Raw genomic sequence first — 23,079 nt, 5'->3', positions numbered from 1 at the left:
TTCTTTAGAATGGGCTTATTATATCATTTTAAACTCTTTGTGAATGTTAGTGACACAATTCTTTTTGGCAAGTTTTTAACTTTTTATCCCTATTTTCGTATTTGTTTGTTATAATCTTAAGAATTTTAGAGGGATGAGGAGAAGGAAGAGAGAAGTAGAAGTAGAAGGAAGTGAGAGAGATTTGATTCAATCTAATTAACTTAAGGTATTTTTCATTCTACCCCCAAGACTCAAAAGGGTTTTGTTTTTTAAGGGGATTATCAAGTGTTTGAAAATGAAATCATGCTTAGAGCATCTCCAATGATACATGTGTTTCAACTCTTAATACTTGTCCATACTTTGGACTCGGTTATGTGATATCCAATAAGTGAATTATATATGGATTAGGGTTTTTGTGGTATCCTTTAAATCATGGGTGATCTATCCATAAGAACATCCAAACACGGAGGTGAGAAGCAGAATCTTTTTTGTTATGCAACTGTGTTTTACTCATATGAGGCAATGAAATGCAAGTCATGTTCGTTATAAAAAATGTAGAGAGAATCGTCCATTATATATTCCACAATCGGACAATGCTTAGAGGTGGTCCTGCCAAGTGTGGGTAGATGCTCCAGCAGACCAGATTTTATTTTGCCAGAAAATCTTCTGGGCTGTATCAAATCCAATGGTAGATCTACGGTCCATGTCAACCATTGAGGCGTTATTTCCCAGATCATCACCCCTTATTTGCATAAATTGTTTTTGTTTTCCTAATTATCTCGAAATAGTCAAAATCTTACTCACCAAACCCTAGATTAGGCCCAGTACTAGTATTATCCGTAAATAAGAATGGGCCCATTTTCCTGTGGATACAGCCCACCGACGAGATCGGACATGGTGAAGGCATTAAAATTTAGAAGGACGAAAATATCCTTGTATTAACTCATTTGAATAGTCACTAGCTAGTACTAGCCTACAGACTCAAAGTTAAATTTGCGGAGCTGCTAAATGGCTCAACTAAAATGGACCCAAGTTTGCCCAAGTTGATGTGTCATCATAGTCAGCATGCCAACATGGCAAATTTAAAAATTTAATTTGAATGGAAGCTCGGTAATCGGAGAGCATTTAAAGCTCACAATCACCACTTCATACATTGAAAACATAACCCCCAAGACCCATTTCTTTTCTTTCTTCCATTGCATTCTGTGAAGATTTTGGACGAGTTTCTACAGATCTTCCATTGCTATGTTTTTTTGGTAAGGTTTCTTAACTGATAAAAGACCATGGGTGCATTACTTTGTTTATTTCCATGGGTTTCACGTGCTGTTTTTTGGATTTTGGATGAGTTTCTACAGTTCTTCAACGTCAATAATGGTGAGGGGAAGTATTTGATTGGTTTTCGTCGTACGGACTGATATTTCAGATGAAAATCAATGTAACGAAGCAAAAAAATTTCAGGTAATGTGTTCTCGGAGAACTCCGACTTCGTATATGTGCGATTTTGACTACTACGACTGCGTATATGTGCTGTTGTTGAATTGTTTCTTTGTCGAAGACCCATTTTTTGTCTTTGATATTGTTTTCGTAATTGGTTGACTGATTCCTCCAACTACAAATTGCTGGTCTTCCAAAATTTTCCTATTACGTTGTATTTTATGTGGGGTTTCTTTATTGATTGAAGACCAATTTCAGCTATTCTTTCATTATTTATGCATTGCATTGTTTATTTCCATGACTTTTCTGATTGGTTAGACACCCAGTTCATCTTTGACCCCAACGTATATCAACTGCATTGTTTTTGTTTGGATATTTGAGTGATTCACACCCAGGTGAGCTATGCCCCCAAAGCTATGTCATTGCATTGTTTTTAAAGTTGGGTTTGATGACTGATTTGCTGAAGCAGACCTCAATTGTGCCGCCCATTAAATTGTTTTCTATTGCATTGTTTCTCCGTTGAATGACTCCACACCCAGATGAGCTATGCCACCAATAATATGTTCATCACATTGTGTTTCTGGTGCTACAGGACCGAATAAATACAAGTTTTAATTATGCCTCCAATTGTTGTGCAATTAATTGTTTATTTCCATGGGTTTCTTACTAGTTAGACACCCAATTGGACTTTGTTGCCTGATTCTACAACAATTTGACCTAAACCCCCATTATTGTCCATTGAATTATATTTTTGGTTGAGTTTGTTGAATGATTCAAGACCAATTTCAGCTATTCCTCAAATTGTTGTGCATTGCATTGTTTATTTCCATGAGTTCACCCAGTTCATCTCTGGCCCCAATCTATCTCAACTGCTTTGATTGGATATTTTGATTGATTCCACACCTAGGTCTAGCATTGCCCCCAATCATATGATCATTGCATTGTTTTTTCCAATCCATTATTTCTCTGTTGACTGCTTCCATACCAAGTTGAGCTATGACCTCAATTTTGGTCCATTACTATGTTTTTTGGGTAGGGTTTCTTGACTGATAAAAGACCATGGGTTTCATGTGCTATTTTTGGATTGGGTATTTTGATTGATTTCATTCCCAACTGAGCTATGCCACTAATAATATGTTCAATACATTGTATTTTTGGGTAGGGATTCTTGACTGGTGACTGGTATGGCAGCGTCCAAAAAAAAGTACCCGCTTCAGTATAGATCAAATCTTGGGGCAATAGCAACGCTACTGAAGAATTTGTTTTTACGGAGGGAGCATGAAAAGTGGCTGAAGAAGACACATGTTGGAATTTGTTCAAACAATAGGTGGAATGACAATATACTTTTTTCTACAAAACAATGCAATGATGTGATGGAACAATGTAACAAATATGCCCAATCAGATACCATAAGTTCACATGGGTTTTTGTCCATTACATTGTTTCTATGTAAGAGTTTCTTTACTTTATGAACACCTCGTTGAACTATGCTCCATTATTTGTCCATTGTATTGTTTTTTTAACTTCGCTTTGATTGCTTATCCCACCACCAGTTCAGCTATGCCACCATCGTTAGGCTATTGCATTATTTTACTGCATTGCATTAGTTGACAAGTTCAGTTATGTTCCATTATTTGTCCATTGCATTGTGTCTTTGGCTGGGCTTGATGGCTTATTCCACCCTCAGTTCAGCTTTGCCCCCATTAATTGTCCATTGACTTGGTTTATTTGACTGGGGTTTTTGGGTTATTCCACACCCAACTGACATGTGGATCCAATTATATGTATATTGCATTGTTTTCTATGTACATTGCTTTGAGTTTTTATCCATGTTCCTCTGACTGATTGAACACTAAGTTCAGCTACGCATCCAATATGCAATTATATGATGGAACAATGTAAATAACCAAAACACAATGCAATTTAACGTAAAACAACTTAATCGATACATATCTGATAAAACAATACATTTTGCACTTCAACCAAAATAATCTATATATAAACCATTGTTTATAAACATGTTTGATCCCTCTATCTCCAAGTCCTCCCACAATGGATATGCCTCATCATGCCCTTCCATTTCTTTAACAAATCAAATGCTTGCCCTGCAATTACATGGTTAAGAACACAATGTAATTCACCTCGAATGATAACCAGTAAACTAAAACACATTATTCTCATAAACAATGTAAACCAATAAAATCAATAAAGCTCAAGTACATTGTTTTCATTAACAATGTAACAACATTGTTCCATGTCCACTATGAAAACCTCAAAAATCTTTCAGTACTTTCTCTCACAATAAATCTTCATGAAATCAACAAAAACAAATGCATAAACACAGGAATGTCATGTGCAGATTCAATAATCCATAATCTTTGTCCATATAAATCAATGCAAAACCAATTTAATAACCCATACCTCAACGATGTCACCCAGCAAACCTTCACTTCCTCTCTACACTAGAAACTTGTCGCACCATCAACAATGCCAAAACTCGTCGAACTTCAGCCAATCAACATCAACAAACAAAGACCCACTCGACCAAGACCGGAACTTTCTCCGGCAACACCGATGCAAACCAATTTATCTAACTATGAAAACTTAGCCTACCTAGGTTACAATGCCGAAGACATCCAGTGTATCTAAGCATATCAAGATTTCTTTGAGAAAGAATCTAGGTTAGGGAGAGGAGAGACATTGAAAAGTGTAAGAAATTGGAAAAAGAGGGAGACCTATGTGAGAGAAGCGGGAAAATGTGGGGATATTTGAGGAGAGACATTGAAAAGTGTGAGAAATTGGAAAGAGAGGGAGACCTATGTGAGAGAAGCGGGAAAATGTGGGGCTAAATATCAGAGTTGTTATTTTTCCCTATTTAATCCATGCTGATATGCTGACAAATCAATCCACCTTAACGCCACATAGACTTGGGTTTTGTTGGGTTAAAAATACTTGGGCCATTTAACATTTTCGTTAAATTTGAATTGTTTTGACCATTTTGGAAGAAACAAAGTTGGTGATCTTTTACTTTCTTAAGGCGACATTACCGGACGAGAGCCTTTGCAGCATTACTCACTCAGTTGTCATCACATATGTCCGATCTATTTATCATATTCAAAAAATTATATGAATTCTACACTGATAAACAGACTCGACGTATATGATTAAAACTGCAGTTTACATATGTCTATTTGTCAAATTCAAAAAATTGTGTAGACCCCACACTAATAAATAGATTGGATGGTGATTTCTAGTGCAAGACTCTTAACCCATGAGATATATATATATATCATGGGTTATATATACCAATATTATCAATTGAGTTATATGAAGAATTGTTGAGAAGGCAATAAACAATGACCTTTGCTTGACCAATATAAGAAGTATTTGATGAAACTGGCCTGGTACTGATAGTGGTAGGTAGTATTTTGTGCAAATATATGGAACCTTGTACTATAATTCTTGGGGTATAATTCTTGGGGTTAATAGAACTTTTGATCATTAAAAGATGTTTAAAATTTCATTTTGGTCGCTCAAAGATCAAATATTCTAAATGAGTAATCCAAAATTTTAAAACGTTTCAAAATGGTCACTCAAAGTTGTAAACTTGTAATATGTTTCACTATAATAATTACCACGATGTTCAAATGTTTTAGCATAGTCACAAAAAATGAGTATAGTGAAACATAATACAACCTTGAGTGACCATTTTGAAACAGTTGAATATTAGGTGACCAAAACGAAACATGAGTATTTTTCAGTGACCAAAAATTATATTAACCCATAACTTGAAACAACAGTCTTCTCAAAGATCACCAAGATATTGTAAGGTGACACCGACCTCCTTCATTTTAACAGACGTGATTGTTTCTTCTTCTTCTTCTCTGTTTTCATGTAATTTGGAGACATTAGAAGGAATGGTTGATGACAAAACGCGCACTTGCACTTGCTGTTGCTGGTGGTCCTGTCTTGGCATAGTTTTTGTACTAGTCCCAAGCATTTTCACAAGCAGATGGTTCCATAGAAATGATAAAAATTTATGCACAATAAGTTTCATTTTATTTTTTGAATTATTCCTTGAGGTACTTTATACTTGCTTTGACATGTGTGCTTCTCTTCATTACTTCAAATTGTTCTCTTCATTGGCCTTTTTCTCTTAAAACTTTATCCCACATTGCACTGACATTAACCCAATAGAATGGCATATAAGTAAATGTTCAATCTTTCTCACACAATCAATGAGTATTCTGATTCTAAGAACCAATGGCAATGACTCAAGAATAACAAAGTCGCACGGGCCTTTGACCCAAAATAAACAATATTGGTTTGTAGTTTGGGTTGGGTTTTCTTTGCATAGTATCAGAACAAAAACTTGGTCGGTCTATTTGAACATGACATTTACATGTCCACTTGTTGGGTTAGGTATAACCCAGCCCACAAGTGCGGTAAGATTTTATCCCACATCATATTGACATAACTCAATTGAATGACATATAAATAAATGTATAGTCTCTCTCACGCAATAAACGTATTTTTCGGGTCTACAAACTAATTGCTATGATCCAAAAAAAGTTTTGTGGACTATTGTCCCAAAACAGACAATATTGATTGGTAATATTTGAGTTGGATTTTCTAACATTGTCGAAAACAATTCCTTTAAAACTCTTATGGTGTTATTCTTTTTTCATTTCTTTCTGAACATGTTCTTTAAGTAACCTGATTCCAAATGGATGTACTTGACGTAGCTGGCTTGTAAAACCAATTATGGTTAAAGCTCAAGCTTGATTCCTCAGCAATGCCAATATGCCATGTTTGCTTTGCTAATCAAGAATAAAGTGAAAAGAAAGAGTCTTCTGAGCTAGAGTGAGCTGCATTTCCATTTTCTTTGCCCCTTTATGTTCCTTAATTGCTCCAAACTCTTCTTCCAATTGCAGCATATAAGAATTTACCCAAATTTAATTTGTTTGCCTTAATGGCTGAAACCTGAAAGGTGTCAATACAGTTGTGGCTTCAAGGTTCTATTTTTTGAAGGATATTACACTTGATCATTTGCCATTTTGCCGAATGTAACACAGTCGATGAATATCCATCCGACAGTGGCTGATGTAGACACTTGTCAAGTAGCATTGTGTCCACGTGTACCCGCCAATTAGCGTTGAATGAGTTAACAAAGCAGAGAAAGCAGAGGAGTTCTCTCCCTCTCCCTCTCCCTCTCCCTCTCCCTCTCCCTCTCTTATAAAGTATATAAAGTGTCTTGCTTTTAAAACCAAGCAATCACGGGTGGCTCCTGCTATCTCTGCCTTTGAATTCATCTTTTGCTACTGCCCAAACGAACCTAATCTCCTGAGTCCTGATCCTGTTAGAAACAACCGTGAAAAATCTTCTCTTTTTTTTTCTCCTTCTCTTGCAAAGTCTGTATTTTGCATGAATTTTCACCTAATTTGGACGTACAAATCTGTTTGTGAATATTCATTTCTGGTGTAGAAAGCAGTCTCCCCTGAAATGGAAATCTGTTATGTAGTTTTCTATTTCTTGCTGTCGAAAACGATGGGTTGTCTCTGTGTTTTTCAATTTCTTGAGCAATTAATGAAAACCCATCTCTGTTTCTCATTTGATTTTAGAACCCATGTTTTTGAATCAGTTCATGCACTTCCTGGAATCAATTCACACATTCAGGAGGAAAACTCCTTTTGATTGTTTGTTTTGATACAAACCCATCTTCTGTTCCGCCACAAAGTGCTATAAAGGATCCTAATTTGAACTTCACAATAATGGCTGGATCATGTTTTTCTCCATTTTGGCTTCGAAAATCGAAGAGCAAGCCATTACCAACTCCTTCCTCTTCGAAAACCCAGTTGGAGAGTGATACGGAGAATATGGAAAAGAAGAGATTTGACAGCTTGGACTCATGGTCCATGATATTGGACTCCGAGAACGTGGAGACTTGGGAGGTATCGAAGGAGGACCAAGAGGAATGGACGGCCGACCTCTCGCAGCTGTTTATCGGTAACAAGTTTGCATCAGGTGCTCACAGTAGGATTTATCGTGGGATTTATAAGCAGAGAGCCGTTGCGGTCAAAATGGTTAGAATTCCAAGCCACAAGGAAGAACCAAGAACCTTTGTTGAACAACAATTCAAATCTGAAGTTGCCTTTCTTTGCCGTCTCCTCCATCCCAATATAGTGCAGGTATGGCTCTTCTAATTTGTTTTTGATCGTATACTCACATCACAACTTGCCTTCTACTGTGTTAATCCCACATCGTATGGCATAACCAGCCGAGTAACTCCGAAGATGTGTTTTCTGGGCCTAAGAACCAATAATGACGGCCATGAAAAATAAATCCATGTGAGCCACGCTGAGAGCAGACATTAAAGAATCTTTAATGTGCTACTGTGCTCAATTTTCATATAATACTGTTTCCATTTCAAGGGAATTCTCTTCATTTGATCTATCATTGATTGACCCAATATTTTGATATAAAACTAGATTTTGGATCGGATCCAATTTTAGGCATGCAGTATTAATTGAACTTCAAAAAGCCTGTCCATATCTCCACTATTTAAGATCAGCTATGAATTTTTATCATTTTTCTCTGCCTGGACCACAATCTGTTTTGAATCATTCGCCATATCTCTTCTGCTTTACCTTAGTCTTTCCCCGAATTTGTGATTATTTGCTTGTGATACAAGGTGTAACCAGAAGCTGTAAACTTGTTTTGAATCAGTCCTTGCATAATATGAATATTTGCAAATGTATTCGTGGTTGTCTTCTTATAACATATCAGTTGAATATATAAAGAAATCGATCGGCTTTGCCTTAATCCATTGTCGTTGTCTTCACAGTTTATTGCGGCTTGCAAGAAGCCCCCAGTTTACTGTATCATCACCGAATATATGTCACAAGGAACTTTGAGAATGTATCTCAACAAGAAAGAGCCATACTCACTTTCAATTGAAACAATATTGAGGTTAGCTCTTGACATATCCCGTGGAATGGAGTATCTTCATTCACAAGGGGTGATCCATAGAGACCTCAAATCCAATAATTTGCTTTTAAATGATGAAATGCGGGTTAAGGTGGGAGATTTTGGCACTTCATGTTTAGAAACACAGGGTCAAGAAGCCAAAGGAAACATGGGAACTTATCGTTGGATGGCACCAGAAATGATTAAGGAAAAACCTTATACTCGGAAAGTTGATGTGTACAGTTTTGGGATTGTGCTATGGGAGCTCACTACAGCTTTGCTTCCGTTTCAAGGAATGACCCCTGTGCAGGCTGCATTTGCTGTGTCTGAAAAGGTTAGATTTCTACAATTAGAGTACAAACTCCTCTTTTCAACATCAAAATATTGTTGCCCTATTTTCTAATTTTCTGAAATATGTTCTTGCTACCATCAGATAATATCTCTGCCTTGACCATTAGATTGGTAGAATTAGATTGCAAAATCTCCTATATATTTCCCCGTGAAGTTCTTCCTTCGGGATGAACCCATATTAGAGTTAATAAACATGCATTTCTTAGCCTATTCTCAACATGAGTGTATTACTGCTAATGGTTTTACATCACCTGCTTTTTTTCTTATATCATATCATCTGTTTGACTATATTTCTACCATCTCCTGCTTTTTTCCTTATATCAGCATACATGTTCCCCTATTCAGAAGTAGATTTTCTCTGGTTGATCTCTGCGTTGAATTTTATGTAAATGCCTTTTTCATTTATGACTTGAGCTCATTGGTAAAAGAATAAGGTGAAGATGGATAATTCTGGTCTTCATATTTGAATCAACATCATACAGAGTTCAGATTTCTATTCCAATTGTACAACCACGAATGTTTTTTAAATCAGTTCTTTGCTCGTCTCTAATAGAAGGCTCCCGCAGTTTTATGTTTTTTATCAATTAGATTCAAGGACTATGAAACATCTTGATGCTAGTTTTATGTTTTTTGTAATCTTGTTTGACAGAACGAGCGGCCTCCATTGCCGGCTAGTTGTCAGCCAGCACTGGCACATCTCATAAAGCGCTGCTGGGCTGCAAACCCATCGAAGCGACCAGACTTCAGCAACATTGTCTATGCTTTGGAGAGGTATGATGAATGTGTCAAGGAAGGCCTTCCTCTTACAACACACTCAAGACAGGTCAGCCGGAACGCTATTCTGGAGCGCTTGAAAGGTTGTGTTTCATTGAGCTCATCTATACCTGTACATGCCTGAATCCATTAACAAGGTAATATGACATTCATCTTCCATCTTCAAGCCACCTTATTAGTAAATTAGTCCTTAACAACTTGTTTATATTGAAATTTCTTTTGATTATCTATTAATGTAACTTAAGGAATCTAAGGTTGGTGGTCTGCTGGTGACACCTTAAATTTTTTTTAAGGAATCTTAAGGTCAACATGGAGTAATTTCAGAGTTTTGATTAGATTAGCCAGTGATAATTTGTTTAATTCTTATGAATGATATTGACTTAACAGGAGAAAAACATTGAATAGGGATGTTGTTGTATGAATATTTATATTTGAAGTAGTTGTTTTTATGACCTCATGAGGATTATTTATGAATCCAACCTTATTTGGGCTGTCATGACTCATGTATAAATGGAAATGCTCTGCAATTCTGCATTGGATAGCTTTAGTCACACCCCGATTTTTTCTAAAGACACCCCAATCTAAATTGATCACCCCTTGTAAAAATCAGTTGACGGGGTGTTTTAAAAAAACTGGAGTGTGACTAAAGTTACATTTCTGCATTTTGATTACTACCAGGATCTGCTTCCCTCTCTGCTGGGCCAAGGGCCAGGGCCAGGGCCCAATGATCGAATGGACCCACAAAGCCTCAGCCCAGTAGACATTCCTTGATGGATCTTTCTGCAATAATGATTCCAATCAAAGTTGCTAGTATCATGTAAATTAATTAATAGGGGGGTAGGAGTGGTTTATCTAATGAAGTCAAATTGATTGAGACAAATACAAGTTGGAGTCAAGGACGGGTAATGGGTTAAGGGCTATGCAGTTTTAATCACATCGTCCAGTCTGGTTATCAAAGTGTGAGAACCATACATGATAAACCGTCAAACACGTTAGTGATTTAACACTTAAACTGTAGGAAAAATGGGAAAGAGATGGGACGTTTGTGATTAAAACTTAAAACGGCGATGAGGAGTGGACAACAGGCAATTGAATTTGTATTACACGACCATCCCTTTTTGACCTAGTCTCACAAGACGTAGTCAAGACGATCAGTGTCTCACAGACCAAATGTGATTTTTATATGTTCCAAATAAAATGTTCCAATTATCTAAAACTTGAAAAGGACTCGACTATTTGACATAGTCCTACCCTCATATGGTATCTCGTCTTTGTGCCAAAGTCCAGTCATTGCTAAAAGATAAAGGGATTTTTATTCATAAGGACAAAATTTAAGATTTGTATTCCAACAAAGACAATCTAAAAAAACTTTTAGAAAAAAAGGATAAAGTTTAACAACTTATAAAAATACCCTCCCTCCTTCTTCTTCCTCCTCCTTTCTTCTTATTCTTCTTTCTTTTCTTGCGTTACCATATCGGAAGTTGGTCGTCCGGCCATCATTTTCGATGAACGAACTATCGAAATGAAGCTCTTGGTCAGCCTGATCAAAGTTCAGTCACCACCAATAGTAGAAAATCACTTGAGTCATCGAAAAAGTTTTGTGAAATCACGATCACCATTTAAAAAAGAACTAGATCCGGCCAATACGGCCAGCGTCGACGACCATCAACACCTCCAATCAACTCCACAGACTAAGGTGCATCACCTTTAAGGTTTTATTGCTTTTTCGAACTTTTTTTTCCATCTGAAATGGGATATGAATCTGCAGATATTATATCTGTTTCGTATATGATATTATATATGTTTCGTATCTGTCAATATTATATATGTTTTGTATCAGTCAATATTCTTCTAAATTGAATATGAATATGTAGATATTATATCTGTTATGATATGTTATCGATTTTGATCCTTTTGAAACTTCAAACATATGACATTTTATTAGGGACAGATAACATTTTAACAAAACAGATAACATGATGACAGATATCAAATTAATCGAAACAAATAACATATCATCTGCAGTTTGTAGAACTCACATTAGAACAAAAACCATGAAAATCACCACAGAAACTGTCAGAAATAATGATGTGATGACAGATCGAAGGAAAACAACAAGATCTACAAGTCTCGTGGTGAGTATGAGTAGATCTAGTTCTAACAAAACAAATATTTGGTTGAAAAATCACTAAAAAATGTCATAGAAATCTCGAATAAGCCACGAGGGGCGGAAACAAAGCTTTCGACAGCGTAGACAAAGCTTCCGACGGAGATCCAAGATGAATCATGTGTAGAAGGCATGTGTCATGTTTGAGGATGAAGATAAGAATATTTTAGACAATAAAACCATATATTTTGACTTTTTATCTTTCTTGAAATATTAGTTCAAACTATATGGACTTTATGGAATAAGACTTTGAAGAGTGTTCTTATTGGAACAAAACTTTCTAATGAGGGACTTATTCTTAATTTTCCCCTAAGATAATAATGATCAGCTTGGATTTAGTCTTTTCAAACGGAGCCAATACGAGTCTTGTGTGACTAGATATCCCACAAAACCCTTGTTTTTTTTGTATAGGAAAACCAACCCCGGCCCACTACCCTCTTTTTGGACACCCAGTGTCACAGAAAGGAGACTACGTTGGTAGATGGACATAAAAACAACATTTCATGAACTTGAAGAAAGTTTGGTAGGTTTCATCATGGACACCTTCCATGCAATGCAATAAGGTCCACACATTTTATATTATAGTATTCACGAGGCATTTGGTTGCTAATTCAATGAGTGTGAGTAGAGTATGAGATGAGTGTGAGATGAACATTATCATGTTTGGTATAAAATGAAGAATGAGCATGAGTGTTGAATTTTAATTGTATAATTTCCATATTACATAATTTTTTGTACATAATAATAAGAATATATTAATTTAATAATTGTGATTACTTCTTAATAAGAGATATAATAGTTTTTTGATTATCGAACTCATTCTCCTTTGTGGAGATTAACAAATCTCACCATTTTAATGAGTTTGACTAATCTCTATGAGGGAATGAGGGTGGGATGAGTTTGAAATTTGACTCTCCCAAACTCAATCAAATAAGGAAATGAATAATTTTCACCCTCAACTCGCCTCATTCTCTCCTCAAAATGTCAACCAAATGGCCCGTCAGTGTTTTCGCTAACAGTGTAATGTTTAATATTTGGACAAGAAACAAAGTGACTTAGGTTCCGTTTGGAATTTCGTAAAGGATAGTATAATATTATTGTCCAATGCGTAATTTAATCCTTGTATAAGTTGATGTATAATTTAATCCTATCAAGTGTTTGGAAAGAATATAATATTAAGCTTGTATAGTATGAGATTTGTGTAATATGTCTGAATTACCCTCAATTAAAGTGATATCGAGCATCTTTTTTGTCATTCCACATATTATTTCTTATACTAAGCGTTCCGTATAAAATAAAAACGAATTGGAGGTATTTTAATATTATAAGATCGGTATCGTATAAGAACCACTTTTATATAAAATTATACTATCCTATGTATTTTAAAAATCATCCAGACACCCTATAACTTCATTAAAAGATAATTTTATACCATACAGAATCTTATCCTCCCATCCAAACGAAACCTCAATGTAATCACGAATAACTAAGAAATTGTTCATAGAAATTCTCAGTGACAACACGAGAACTACAAGCCAAAACATCTTTTGGCACAATAACCCAAAAGGGTGGTGCTAGTGGTGGGTAAACCAGTTTTTGTCCTGAGAAAACCAGGCACTACAACACAAGATCAGGAACCCATTTTCACCAAGAGTGAAACAGAGATACAGAAGAAAGCTTCAGGTTCTCTTATGCATTGATTGTTAGTTTGAATTGATGAAGCCATGGTACAAACTAATTGTAGTAACTACTATTCCAACCCAAAAAGGGTAAAAAAACCAACCAAAAATTGGTCACCTCATTCCCTCCTCAAAAAGCCAACCAAATGCCCCGTTAGTGTTTTAGCTAACAGTGTAATGTTTAATATTTGGACAAGAAACAAAGTGGACTTAATGTAATCACGAATAACTAAGAAATTGTTCATAGAAATTGTCAGTGGCAACACGAGAACTATAAGCCAAAACATCTTTTGGCACAATAACCCAGAAGGGTGGTGGTGGTGGTGGTGGTGTGGGTAGCCCAGTTTTTGTCCTGACAAAACCAGGCACTAGAACACAAGATCAGGAACCCATTTTCACCAAGGGTCAAACAGAGATACAGAAGAAAGCTTCAGGGTCTCTTTTGCATTGATTGTTAGTTTCAATTGATGAAGCCATGGTACAAACTAATTGTAATTACTAATAGTAACTACTATTCAAACCCCAAAAAAGGGTAAAAAAAAACACAACCAAAAATTGGTCATTTTCCATTCATTCATTGAGATTGAAGAGGGATCTGAATTCTGCATATAATTATTATACAGGAGCTTGAAATTTCAAGAACCCATTTTTGTTTAAGAGAAATTTAAAGAACCCATGATTTTGACCCAAATTTAAGCTACCCATCCTTCAATAATCATAAAAAGAGGTCATTTGCAGAAACAAGATGACAAAAAACAAGTTCCAAATTCTATGGAAGAAAAACTAAGATTAAACCTACCTTCTGTTTATCTTACATTTTCCTTCAGGTTGATGAACCCACACCCCATATCCTCTCTCCTATGAAATTCATCAGCCTCCTCACAGACCCTTTTTCTCCCCCTTCCCCTGCATCACCACCACCACCACCACTTCCGCCGCCGCCATCACCACCGCCGCTGCTAGATTCAATCACCGAGTCAGATTCGCCTAACTCGCTGTTCTGACTCGTCTCGGACGGATTCAACTCACTGGACTTATTACTATCACTACCCTTTTTCTTCCTGTCTTTTCTGCTCTTTTTACTTGACGTAGAACTCTGAACCAACCAGTCCTCAAAAGCTTCGATGATTTCATGGATCAACTGAAGGTTCGGCGACGAGTCCCACCTAGCCCAGTAACTCATGTAGCATCTGAAACAGTCGCACTTGAACGACGGCGGGTGGTCACCGCTTCCCGTAGTATAACTTCTAGCAAAAGAAGAGGAAGACCCACTTTGGTGGCCTAGGCGATGGTGGTTTGAGAAGCAGTTTCCGGAGCTGTTGGAGCATGAGATTAGATACGCCAACACCTCCTTTTCCTCCGGCGAGAGAGCGGCGGCGAGGGTCAGAATGGCTGCCGGGAGGAAGGTCAACTGGTCGAGCTTGTCCGGCTGTGATGGATGCACCGTCCCTTTGCGATAAAGCTTCTTCATACCTGAAACAATTAGTCAGGTTCTCTGGGAAAAGAAAGAGGTGTGTGTGTGTGTGTATGTGAGACAGAGATTTATCGAGCCCTGAGAAGCTGGATGGGTTTATGTTCTCTATACAGAGAGGTGGTAGAGACTTTGTCTTGGGGTTGATGACGCAGTGGGTGAGGTGGATAATTTGGGTGTACCAGGGGCTATTTTTTGGATGTTTGGGATTGAGAGAGTGTGTAAATCGTATACGTTAACTGACATGATGATGAGATGGGACCTTGCCGTATTGAATGTTGACGACTACTCTCTGTCTGTGTCTCTCCTTTGCCTTTATACATGACACAGTTTCTAAAGCCCAATATAGCCCAGCATGGCAGTATGTAATTGTGTACATGTCAACTACTCATGCCTGGTCATTTACATGGCAAGAAAATGCAGATGCCTTTAGAATGCCTGAAGAAAAGGGCTTTCAGGGAACCGGGTTGATCAAGATTCAAGGGTCTGTTCAGTATAGAACCTCAAAAGAAAGGAATAAGAACATTGAATCCTAACCAACAATTAGATAGGGCTTACCTTCACTGGATGCTTGTGGTGGCAAAAATGAAAACCGACTATAGAATTCAAATGGAGCAAGAGTTTAGATGTGAATTACCTTCAGTGAATGCTTTCAACCACATAGATGAAGCTTGAAAGATCAGAATTCAGATACACTCTCACTGCTGCTTTTTGTCTGTCAATTCGGTTTGGTAAGTCTATACTTTATAGAGGTTATCATAAGTAACGATTAATTAAGAAATCTGAGATATGGTATCTTCCATATGTGGAAACTATACCCTCAGGAATTTAATAGAGTTATTACGTATATGGGAAGATTAAATCAAACAACACACAAGCGAGTAACCGCTGTTATATAGAACAGAATAAGGAGGTGGTTCAGTCTTCCCAGGCTAGGTAAAATAAACTAACACCAAGTCCTAATGACTATTTATAGAAGATCAATAATTATATCCTCTAGGAAGAGCTCTGCAGACGTGTCTTGATCCATGACTCCAGATATTGCAGCTCCAAATTGTTAATTGAATGTCCAAGGCCAGGATATGCCTACAAGAATCAAGATTGTTGGTCGGAAACTATGTTTCAAGCATTATTAATTAAAAAACCGGAGTATTTGAGTAATATGTATAATACCTTGAACTCGCAGCTAACACCTGCTTTTTCGAGGAAAGGGGGCCCTGCTTGTCCAGCTTCAAACAATACTGTTTGGTCTGCCATTCCGTGAGACCACAGTATAGGTGTCTGCAAAAATTGTTTGGATCTAAACATTAATCAAAAAGGAATGTAATTTAGATGGATATCTTATAACTATTTTTTTCCTTCCTTTCAATGTTTTATTCGATTGTAGAAATGTGAATATATCAAATATACTTGTTAGTCTAAACAGAGGCCAAAACAAAGTCCTTCCAAGACAAACTGAAGCCGTGCACCAAAAAATTGTGTGCCATTTAGTTAAATCAACTTAAAATGCTTGAATAAATCTCAATTAGAGGGAAAAGAAATAGTAAATTTCTCAAGTTCAAGACTCTTGGCAATAAACCATATCCAACTTCAGCAACAAGGCAATAGCCAATAATGTATTATTTTCCAGTTTCCACATACTTGAAGACAGCAAAATCTAATTACCAAATTGGATTTACTAGAAAGGAGGGGGAGAGAAGGCGATGATAAAATGTATTTTCAAAATCTAAAGAGTGGACTTTGGTGTTGTAGAACAGAAGTACCTTCTTTGCATCTGGTGGAAATTGTTCCATCATTGAAGTATTAATGGGAACCCATCCACTAAAGACTGCACCTCCTCCAAGTGTTTTAGGGTACAGCAGAACACTTGCCAAAGTTAAAGCACCTGCAAGAGCTTGTAAGCAGTTGCAGCAACAGACTACACGTAAGTAAAACCAGACATGTTGTCAAAGGATATACCTCCTTGACTGAATCCGCACAAAAATACATTTTTAGGATCTGTCCCTGAGGTTATTTCCTTGTCAATCAGTGCGTGCACATTCTGAACAGCTTTCAGCACACTACTTTCATCCTTTGGGGAATCCTATGGTATATCAACAAAACAAAGTAGATTAATAATGTGCACAAAATCAGAACTTTTGCATAATCATCTGGTACAGTCCAAAACAAGGGAAGTTCCCATCTCAGAAACTTCAAGAAGTGCCTGTGACATCACTTAGGAATGATGAACATGGCGTGGAGGACTTCAATGACCAATGGTATTCAAGACATATGGGTTCTTGCAGGATATGTGTACAGGAAACTAGATGAACTGGGGGTATCATCTTGAATAAAATACAGATACATAATTCAAGAGGAAAATAATAAGTTGATTCCAAAATTCCTTTTAATCATACTATAAATAGGCTCCTTATAGACTTGTAACTGCGAAGTAAAAGCCTTCTGAACATTTTGGTTGGACCTTAATGGCATAAGAGATAAGATTTATCCAGTGAGATGCAGATGCGTAGAAGAAAATTTGAAAAACAAAAATAGTTTGAGTGGCGTATTTTAGCTAGAAAACGGTGGACGACAAGCATCACTTACAGCAGTCACAGGAATCTCGAGAATGTCAAACCATGAAGGCATAGTAGCGCCATCTACAAGGATAACAGATAGCACCATCATATATGATACATGACATAAGAAAATTCAAAACATCTAAAAAATAATTGAATTAATAACGTCAGCTACAGTAGAAGACACCTAGAAGATTTTATTTTAAACCAAACGGGCAAATAAAAAAGAAACTAAAAGAAACTCAACATTCATCAGCAATCAAAGACCCCCGAACAAACTAAGCACATGGAAGTTTAAGATCATGATAATGGTCCAAATATGCTCATTGCGAGACATTATGTAGTGCATTCCACTAAAGGAGTAGTAGCCCAAAGATACTAGGACAAGTAATAGCAACTTCCATATCTATACATATATGTATGTATGCAATGTGTATGTCTAGGACTCTAGAATATTCAATAAGAACGCCACAAATAATTGATGCATTAATGGATAACAGATAACTAGACTGAAGCTTTGTGATTAAGATGAGATGGTAAGATTCAAGGATGTTACAACCAAAAGCATCAACTTAATCAACAATAAACATCCAAAAATCTACACCAACTCATAAGCACTCACTCGTCATTTAAATTTTCAATAAAACTTGCATAAAGAAGTAGATAAAACAAGCAAAAGAACCTCCAAGTGCGACAATCCAAACAACTTATGGAAGCAAGTGATTTTAGTATTGTCCATCATCCAATGTGCTGCTTAGTTTGCCTATTTTATACTTGAACATATGATTCTTATATATTGCATGTCGAGATGACATGCTGTAACCAATGGATAAATTTAGTATAATGAAGGATAAAAAAAATGCAAAACAAGGTATTTCATAAATTTTTCTAAATTAAGTAAGATGAAGGACTACTCACAATCCGTATCACCCAATACACAAAACCATCAACTACATTCGTAACCATTCACCATTATCATAAATTTCATTCAAATCCAGGAAACAAAGTCATTAATCAAACTAAACAGAACAAAAAATTGAGCAAACCCCACACAAATCATACACGCACATAAGTAATCAAACGAAACCAACGAAGATAAAAACCCTTACAGTTGCAGGTGACTGGTTTGTTGGGAGCAGAAGGGAAGGCCCATTTGGTATTCCTAAATTCTGCAGAAGTGAAGAGAGACTTGATGGGTTCGTTGGCGGGGCCAGAGTCACCCAAACCGTGAAGCCACAGAATAAAGCTTCGAGACATCGAGTCTGGGTGTCTCGTAGATCGGCTCGACTGGGACACTAGTATAAAAACGAAGGTACTACCTAGCGTCACTATAAGAAGTGCAATTGGCGTTGTCAACAGTGTAAGCTTCATTTCCAGTCGTCCATGGCGATCCGGCTTTGCATACCCGTGCATGTCCTTTTCGGATTCTTCTGGATCTCGGGCCTAGTATTGTTGTTTGGGCCCCCACATTATAGTCCAGCCCAACTAACACTGTCCATTTTCCAGTAAGCCATCACTTTCTTTAGTTAATTGGGAGCATCCACAGTGGTAAAAATGTAATCCTGTCCTCCAAAATCATTTCCTTTCTTCTCCTCTCTCCTATATAATACAATTTAATTGAGTGAGTGGGTCCCACAATAAACAATATTCATCAACACTCTATACATTCCAATATTCTATACTCATTTTCTCTATTTTCTCTCTCTTCCTTTTTATCATCTCTCTCTTCTTTTTAATCTTCACTCTCTTTCTTTCCATCATCTCTCTTATTTTTCATTACATCTCTCTTCCTTTCCATCATCTATCTCTCCACTATTCATCAACTATATGTATATATTCCAACTCTCAAGTATCATTTTTCTACAACTAAATTTTCAAGTGTCGTTTTTTCACCCATTGTGTATATGTAGCGTTATACTTATCAAAAAAAGTAACATTTCAAGTATTTAAAATACACTCCATTATATCCATTGTGATGATATAACACTATACTTATTCAAAAAATGTTGTTAACAATATCAAATATAACACCATTGTGGATGCTCTAAGTTATTCTGTGTGAAGGTCTTGAGCCTTAAAGGGTTTATTAGTTTCTCTTTAGAGATCAAGTAGGCCCAACTTATAGAGGCACTAGGCCCAACTTATAGAGGCACTGTTAAGAACTAGGCCATGTCACACTCATACACACACCCAACTGATCGATATCTTCCTCAATCAATCACACAAGTCCAACTACTCGCACATGAATTTGAAAATAAGTAAATAATGAATATATTTCTTGTTCTTGATCAGGCCCGGCTCAAACAAAAGAATTCTTGATCAAATGTATGATTAAGATGACGAGTGCACCTTGTCACATAGCATGCGTTTCACCGAATCGCATCTCATGTAAGATGTGCGGCTAGGATCCTTTCACTTCGCTCGTAAACGGCTTTATAAGCATCTCTCTATCTTGCAAGGGTTAGGGTTCACGTTTCACTTTGTCCTTCTTCCGCCTCTGCGTCTTCTATCAAGAATTAGGGTTTTTTTTTTCTTTGTGATTTTTTTTGATGGTGAGGCTGCATGTACCAAGAGAAGGGATTGATTAGTAGCCTTGATCTTGAATTGCCGAATCGGCTGTAGCTAAATCGAAACAGGCAGAGAAGTTAACTGGCCGGTTGTTGTTTGAGATTTCAATGAAGTCTCTGCCGTCAACATATCTGCTTACCGAACTTCTTACATTTTTTTTACTTTCTTCCTCTTTCAATCTTAAATCTCTTTCCAAACACCGAGTTAATGTTTTCGTGTTTGTTGTATGAGAAGGGAGACAGTAATGAAACGGCATAGGATTTAGCCGTTTTGAGATACCCCTTTCGTACATTTCTCTATTTTGAGGTCACTTTCCAGGCAAGGTGCCTTGATTTTTCAGCAGCTTGCGTCTATGGGTGCCCACATTTCTTCTTCCTCTTTTTGTCAAAACTCATAAGTAATTCAAGATTTAATTTTTAATCTGCTTCTCGGATTTCTTTAACATAGTAAGTGTGAAATTAACCAATTGGCTGATAAATTAGTACTGAATATTTGTAGGACCAGGGACCAAATTGTGTGGAAACTTCTCTATGTGCAATCTATATCCTGAATTTAGGTTCATATAGTCTGAGTTTATACTCATGTCAAAGACAAAATTATATACAAAATTGTATGTTATTTGTTCTGGTAAAAAAAGTGCGAAATTGTATTGGAGGAGAATTGGGCCTGAGCCAACTTCAGCTTAATTGGAAGTTCGAAGCCAAAAAAGAGGCCTTTTGAGCTTTGAGAGTTGAGACTGGGCTTGGTGCGTATGTTAAGAGACAAAGTTGTAAAACATTTGAACCAAATAATTTTAGAGCTAGAACGGACTTTAATTTATGGTTCAAAAATATGGGCTTCTATTGGGGTAATGAACATCAAAACTTTACACAAGACCCCTCGAAAACTTCAAAGAACTGAACTGGCACTCTTTTTAAATTTATTTTCACAATCACATCCCATTGCCACTGCCATTGAAAGCAGCAGTCAAGTAACCAAATCTCATCCCATCCTTCCTCCCAAAATCATCTCAGCAATCGAAAGCCTTCCCCCGAGAATTGATCTTCTTGCAACAACCTATTCACACTCTGACAAACCCATTTCTCCTCCATGGAGGGAATGTCCATTGCCAATGCACATCACCCTTGTCACCTTCTTCAGTCCCTCGGGTTTTCCTACAAATGTCTTTGGGAAAAGATTACACGGCATTTCAATTAATTTCAATGAATCATGCCTTTTTTAACGTCCATATTCAAAATAAATAGATGTTGGGTTGGAGTGGGCCTTGTTAAATTGTTATTAGCAGCTTCTTATTCTAAAGCTTGATATTGTGATTCTCGTCAAGTTAGGTCATCAAGGCTGTGAAGAGAAGTGGGTTCATTTAATTTGTTATCTTTCTTTAATAATTTTTTTTTTATAGCACAAAAAACTTCTCTGTCATCAATCACCAGACATTAGTCTTGTTTTATCTTCTGGGCTGGGCCCTACTTATCCGGCAACCCTTAACAGTTATCGGTCGAGTCCAAAAAGTGTTTGATAAATCGGGTCGGGTCAGACTCGACCTCGTGCACACCCTACGCGTTGACTTCCCTTGAGTGAGCCATCACTTTTCACTTGTGAGAAATGGGCCTAATAATGACCGGGCTCAAGGCTCACTTGGGCTCACCAAGGAGACGAGACATCTATGTGGACGTCAGACATGGGTTTTAATAGATTAATGTAGATTCCATAACATTATAACAAATTTAAAGGGTTTTTATCCATGAGGACAAAACTTAAAACTTGTATTCCAATAAGGACAATCTAAAAAAAACTTTAGAAAAAATGACAAAGCCTAGATTATAGATGTTGTGGAGTAAAATATTGAAGATACTGAGCTGAGGAGGTTATTCCTCCGTACATATAAGATGATGGTGACAAAACAGTTTCAACCGATGAGTAGTTCCAATTTCTCCAAGGTAGCGGTTCGAACAACAACTATTGTAGGAAGTTATCTCAAAATGGTGCAACAATACTTAACCTCCGAAACACTATAAATACATGTATTATTCAAACATTTGATAGAGACTGACTCACTCTTTTCTTTTTTTTTGATAAACACTGACTCACTTCTTGAATAAAAGATTCCAAAATGATATACGTTCATAATTTTTCTATCCATAAACTTACATAATCTAGGTGGCAAACAAAAAAGACATACCACATAGATTAAAAAAAATAAACAAACTTTATTAAAGAAATCACATAGGCATGCCACATGTTTATGTAAGTTTATGGATGTGTAGTGTTTCCGTAAAAGATTAGACATTTCGTGAACTTGACAAATTGCTTAACCACGTATATCCTTATGTCTTTGTTATTACTTTATTATTTTCTTTTTTCTACATTGATTTTAACATAAAAATTTTATCGACAGGTGCGCTAATTTTTTTTCCAAATTTTGGGGGAGGGGGCTAGCCCCTGTATTGCTTCTCCCCTAGAGTAGGGGTGTTCATTCGATTTTCGGTTCAGTTTTTAACCATAACCAAAATGTCCGAATCGATTCGATTATGATATTTTAGAATCCATAATCGAACCATATAGTTCGGATAACCAAACCGAAATAACCATATTTTTTTGATCGGATCGGATCGGTTTTCTGTTTCTGAAGAAATGAAAAAATATGAATAAATCTCAAATAGAGTAAGAAAATAGCCATGATCAACTCCAACTCCATCTAACAAAGTTTGATAAAAATTCATGATAATGATAATAAATATATTATTTCATCACAATTAAAGAAAAATAAATTTACAAGAACGAGATAAATAATATGATTAAGAAAAAAAAACATACATGAAAATGTCTCTCCACTTTCACTTTAGGAATAATCAATCTTAATTTATATTAATTTTAAAATGATAAGGCCACCATGAGTTTCAACTAATCAATCTTAATTTATAATTTGTGTAATGATTAGGTTAATTGGAATCTAAATTTATAATTTATTATGAAGATATAATCAAAGTTTTAATCTAAATATGTAACTTTTATATATATATATATATATATATATATATATATATATATATATATAATGTATATAATATTTGGATATTTATATAATATATATAATATAATATATCATATATCATATATATCATAATGTTTGGA

General features: G+C 36.3%; 3 protein-coding genes and 1 non-coding gene across 4 annotated transcripts; 2 read left to right on the top strand and 2 right to left on the bottom strand.

Annotated features, from left to right (window-relative positions):
- Positions 1-6,708: 6,708 nt before the first annotated feature.
- Positions 6,709-9,939, top strand: LOC119989954 (serine/threonine/tyrosine-protein kinase HT1-like). Its single transcript, XM_038835735.1, has 3 exons — positions 6,709-7,601; positions 8,258-8,713; positions 9,380-9,939. The coding sequence occupies exons 1-3, from the start codon at positions 7,185-7,187 to the stop codon at positions 9,626-9,628; spliced, it is 1,122 nt and encodes a 373-aa protein (XP_038691663.1). The 5' UTR covers positions 6,709-7,184; the 3' UTR covers positions 9,629-9,939.
- Positions 9,940-13,895: 3,956 nt separating this feature from the next.
- LOC119988123 (hybrid signal transduction histidine kinase B-like) lies at positions 13,896-15,594 on the bottom strand. The gene is made up of 2 exons (XM_038833055.1): positions 15,459-15,594; positions 13,896-14,823 (listed from the first exon to the last, which is right to left on the bottom strand). The coding sequence occupies exons 1-2, from the start codon at positions 15,481-15,483 to the stop codon at positions 14,174-14,176; spliced, it is 675 nt and encodes a 224-aa protein (XP_038688983.1). The 5' UTR covers positions 15,484-15,594; the 3' UTR covers positions 13,896-14,173.
- Positions 15,595-15,609: 15 nt separating this feature from the next.
- Positions 15,610-18,796, bottom strand: LOC119988122 (probable carboxylesterase SOBER1-like). The gene is made up of 6 exons (XM_038833054.1): positions 18,489-18,796; positions 17,408-17,460; positions 16,781-16,904; positions 16,585-16,706; positions 15,995-16,102; positions 15,610-15,907 (listed from the first exon to the last, which is right to left on the bottom strand). The coding sequence occupies exons 1-6, from the start codon at positions 18,790-18,792 to the stop codon at positions 15,818-15,820; spliced, it is 801 nt and encodes a 266-aa protein (XP_038688982.1). The 5' UTR covers positions 18,793-18,796; the 3' UTR covers positions 15,610-15,817.
- Positions 18,797-19,992: 1,196 nt separating this feature from the next.
- LOC119990279 lies at positions 19,993-20,102 on the top strand. Its single transcript, XR_005466003.1, has one exon. It is a non-coding gene; the product is annotated as a small nucleolar RNA snoR109 (small nucleolar RNA).
- Positions 20,103-23,079: the final 2,977 nt, after the last annotated feature.

This window comes from Tripterygium wilfordii, chromosome 21, assembly GCF_013401445.1.
Source record: "Tripterygium wilfordii isolate XIE 37 chromosome 21, ASM1340144v1, whole genome shotgun sequence".
Classification (NCBI taxonomy): domain Eukaryota; kingdom Viridiplantae; phylum Streptophyta; class Magnoliopsida; order Celastrales; family Celastraceae; genus Tripterygium; species Tripterygium wilfordii.
The sequence above is the reverse complement of the archived record's forward strand: the minus strand, read 5'-3'. Positions and strand labels throughout refer to the sequence as shown.

Excerpts from the sequence above, each read along its gene's own strand:
- LOC119988122 (XM_038833054.1), bottom strand. The coding sequence starts at position 18,792 with ATGCACGGGTATGCAAAGCCGGATCGCCATGGACGACTGGAAATGAAG. Across the intron at positions 16,103-16,584 it reads TTCCACCAGATGCAAAGAAG|ACACCTATACTGTGGTCTCA; the intron begins GTACTTCTGTTC and ends CAATTTTTGCAG. Across the intron at positions 15,908-15,994 it reads GTGTTAGCTGCGAGTTCAAG|GCATATCCTGGCCTTGGACA; the intron begins GTATTATACATA and ends TGATTCTTGTAG.
- LOC119989954 (XM_038835735.1), top strand. The coding sequence starts at position 7,185 with ATGGCTGGATCATGTTTTTCTCCATTTTGGCTTCGAAAATCGAAGAGC. Across the intron at positions 7,602-8,257 it reads TCCATCCCAATATAGTGCAG|TTTATTGCGGCTTGCAAGAA; the intron begins GTATGGCTCTTC and ends TTGTCTTCACAG. Across the intron at positions 8,714-9,379 it reads CATTTGCTGTGTCTGAAAAG|AACGAGCGGCCTCCATTGCC; the intron begins GTTAGATTTCTA and ends CTTGTTTGACAG.
- LOC119988123 (XM_038833055.1), bottom strand. The coding sequence starts at position 15,483 with ATGTGGTTGAAAGCATTCACTGAAG. Across the intron at positions 14,824-15,458 it reads GTTGAAAGCATTCACTGAAG|GTATGAAGAAGCTTTATCGC; the intron begins GTAATTCACATC and ends TAATTGTTTCAG.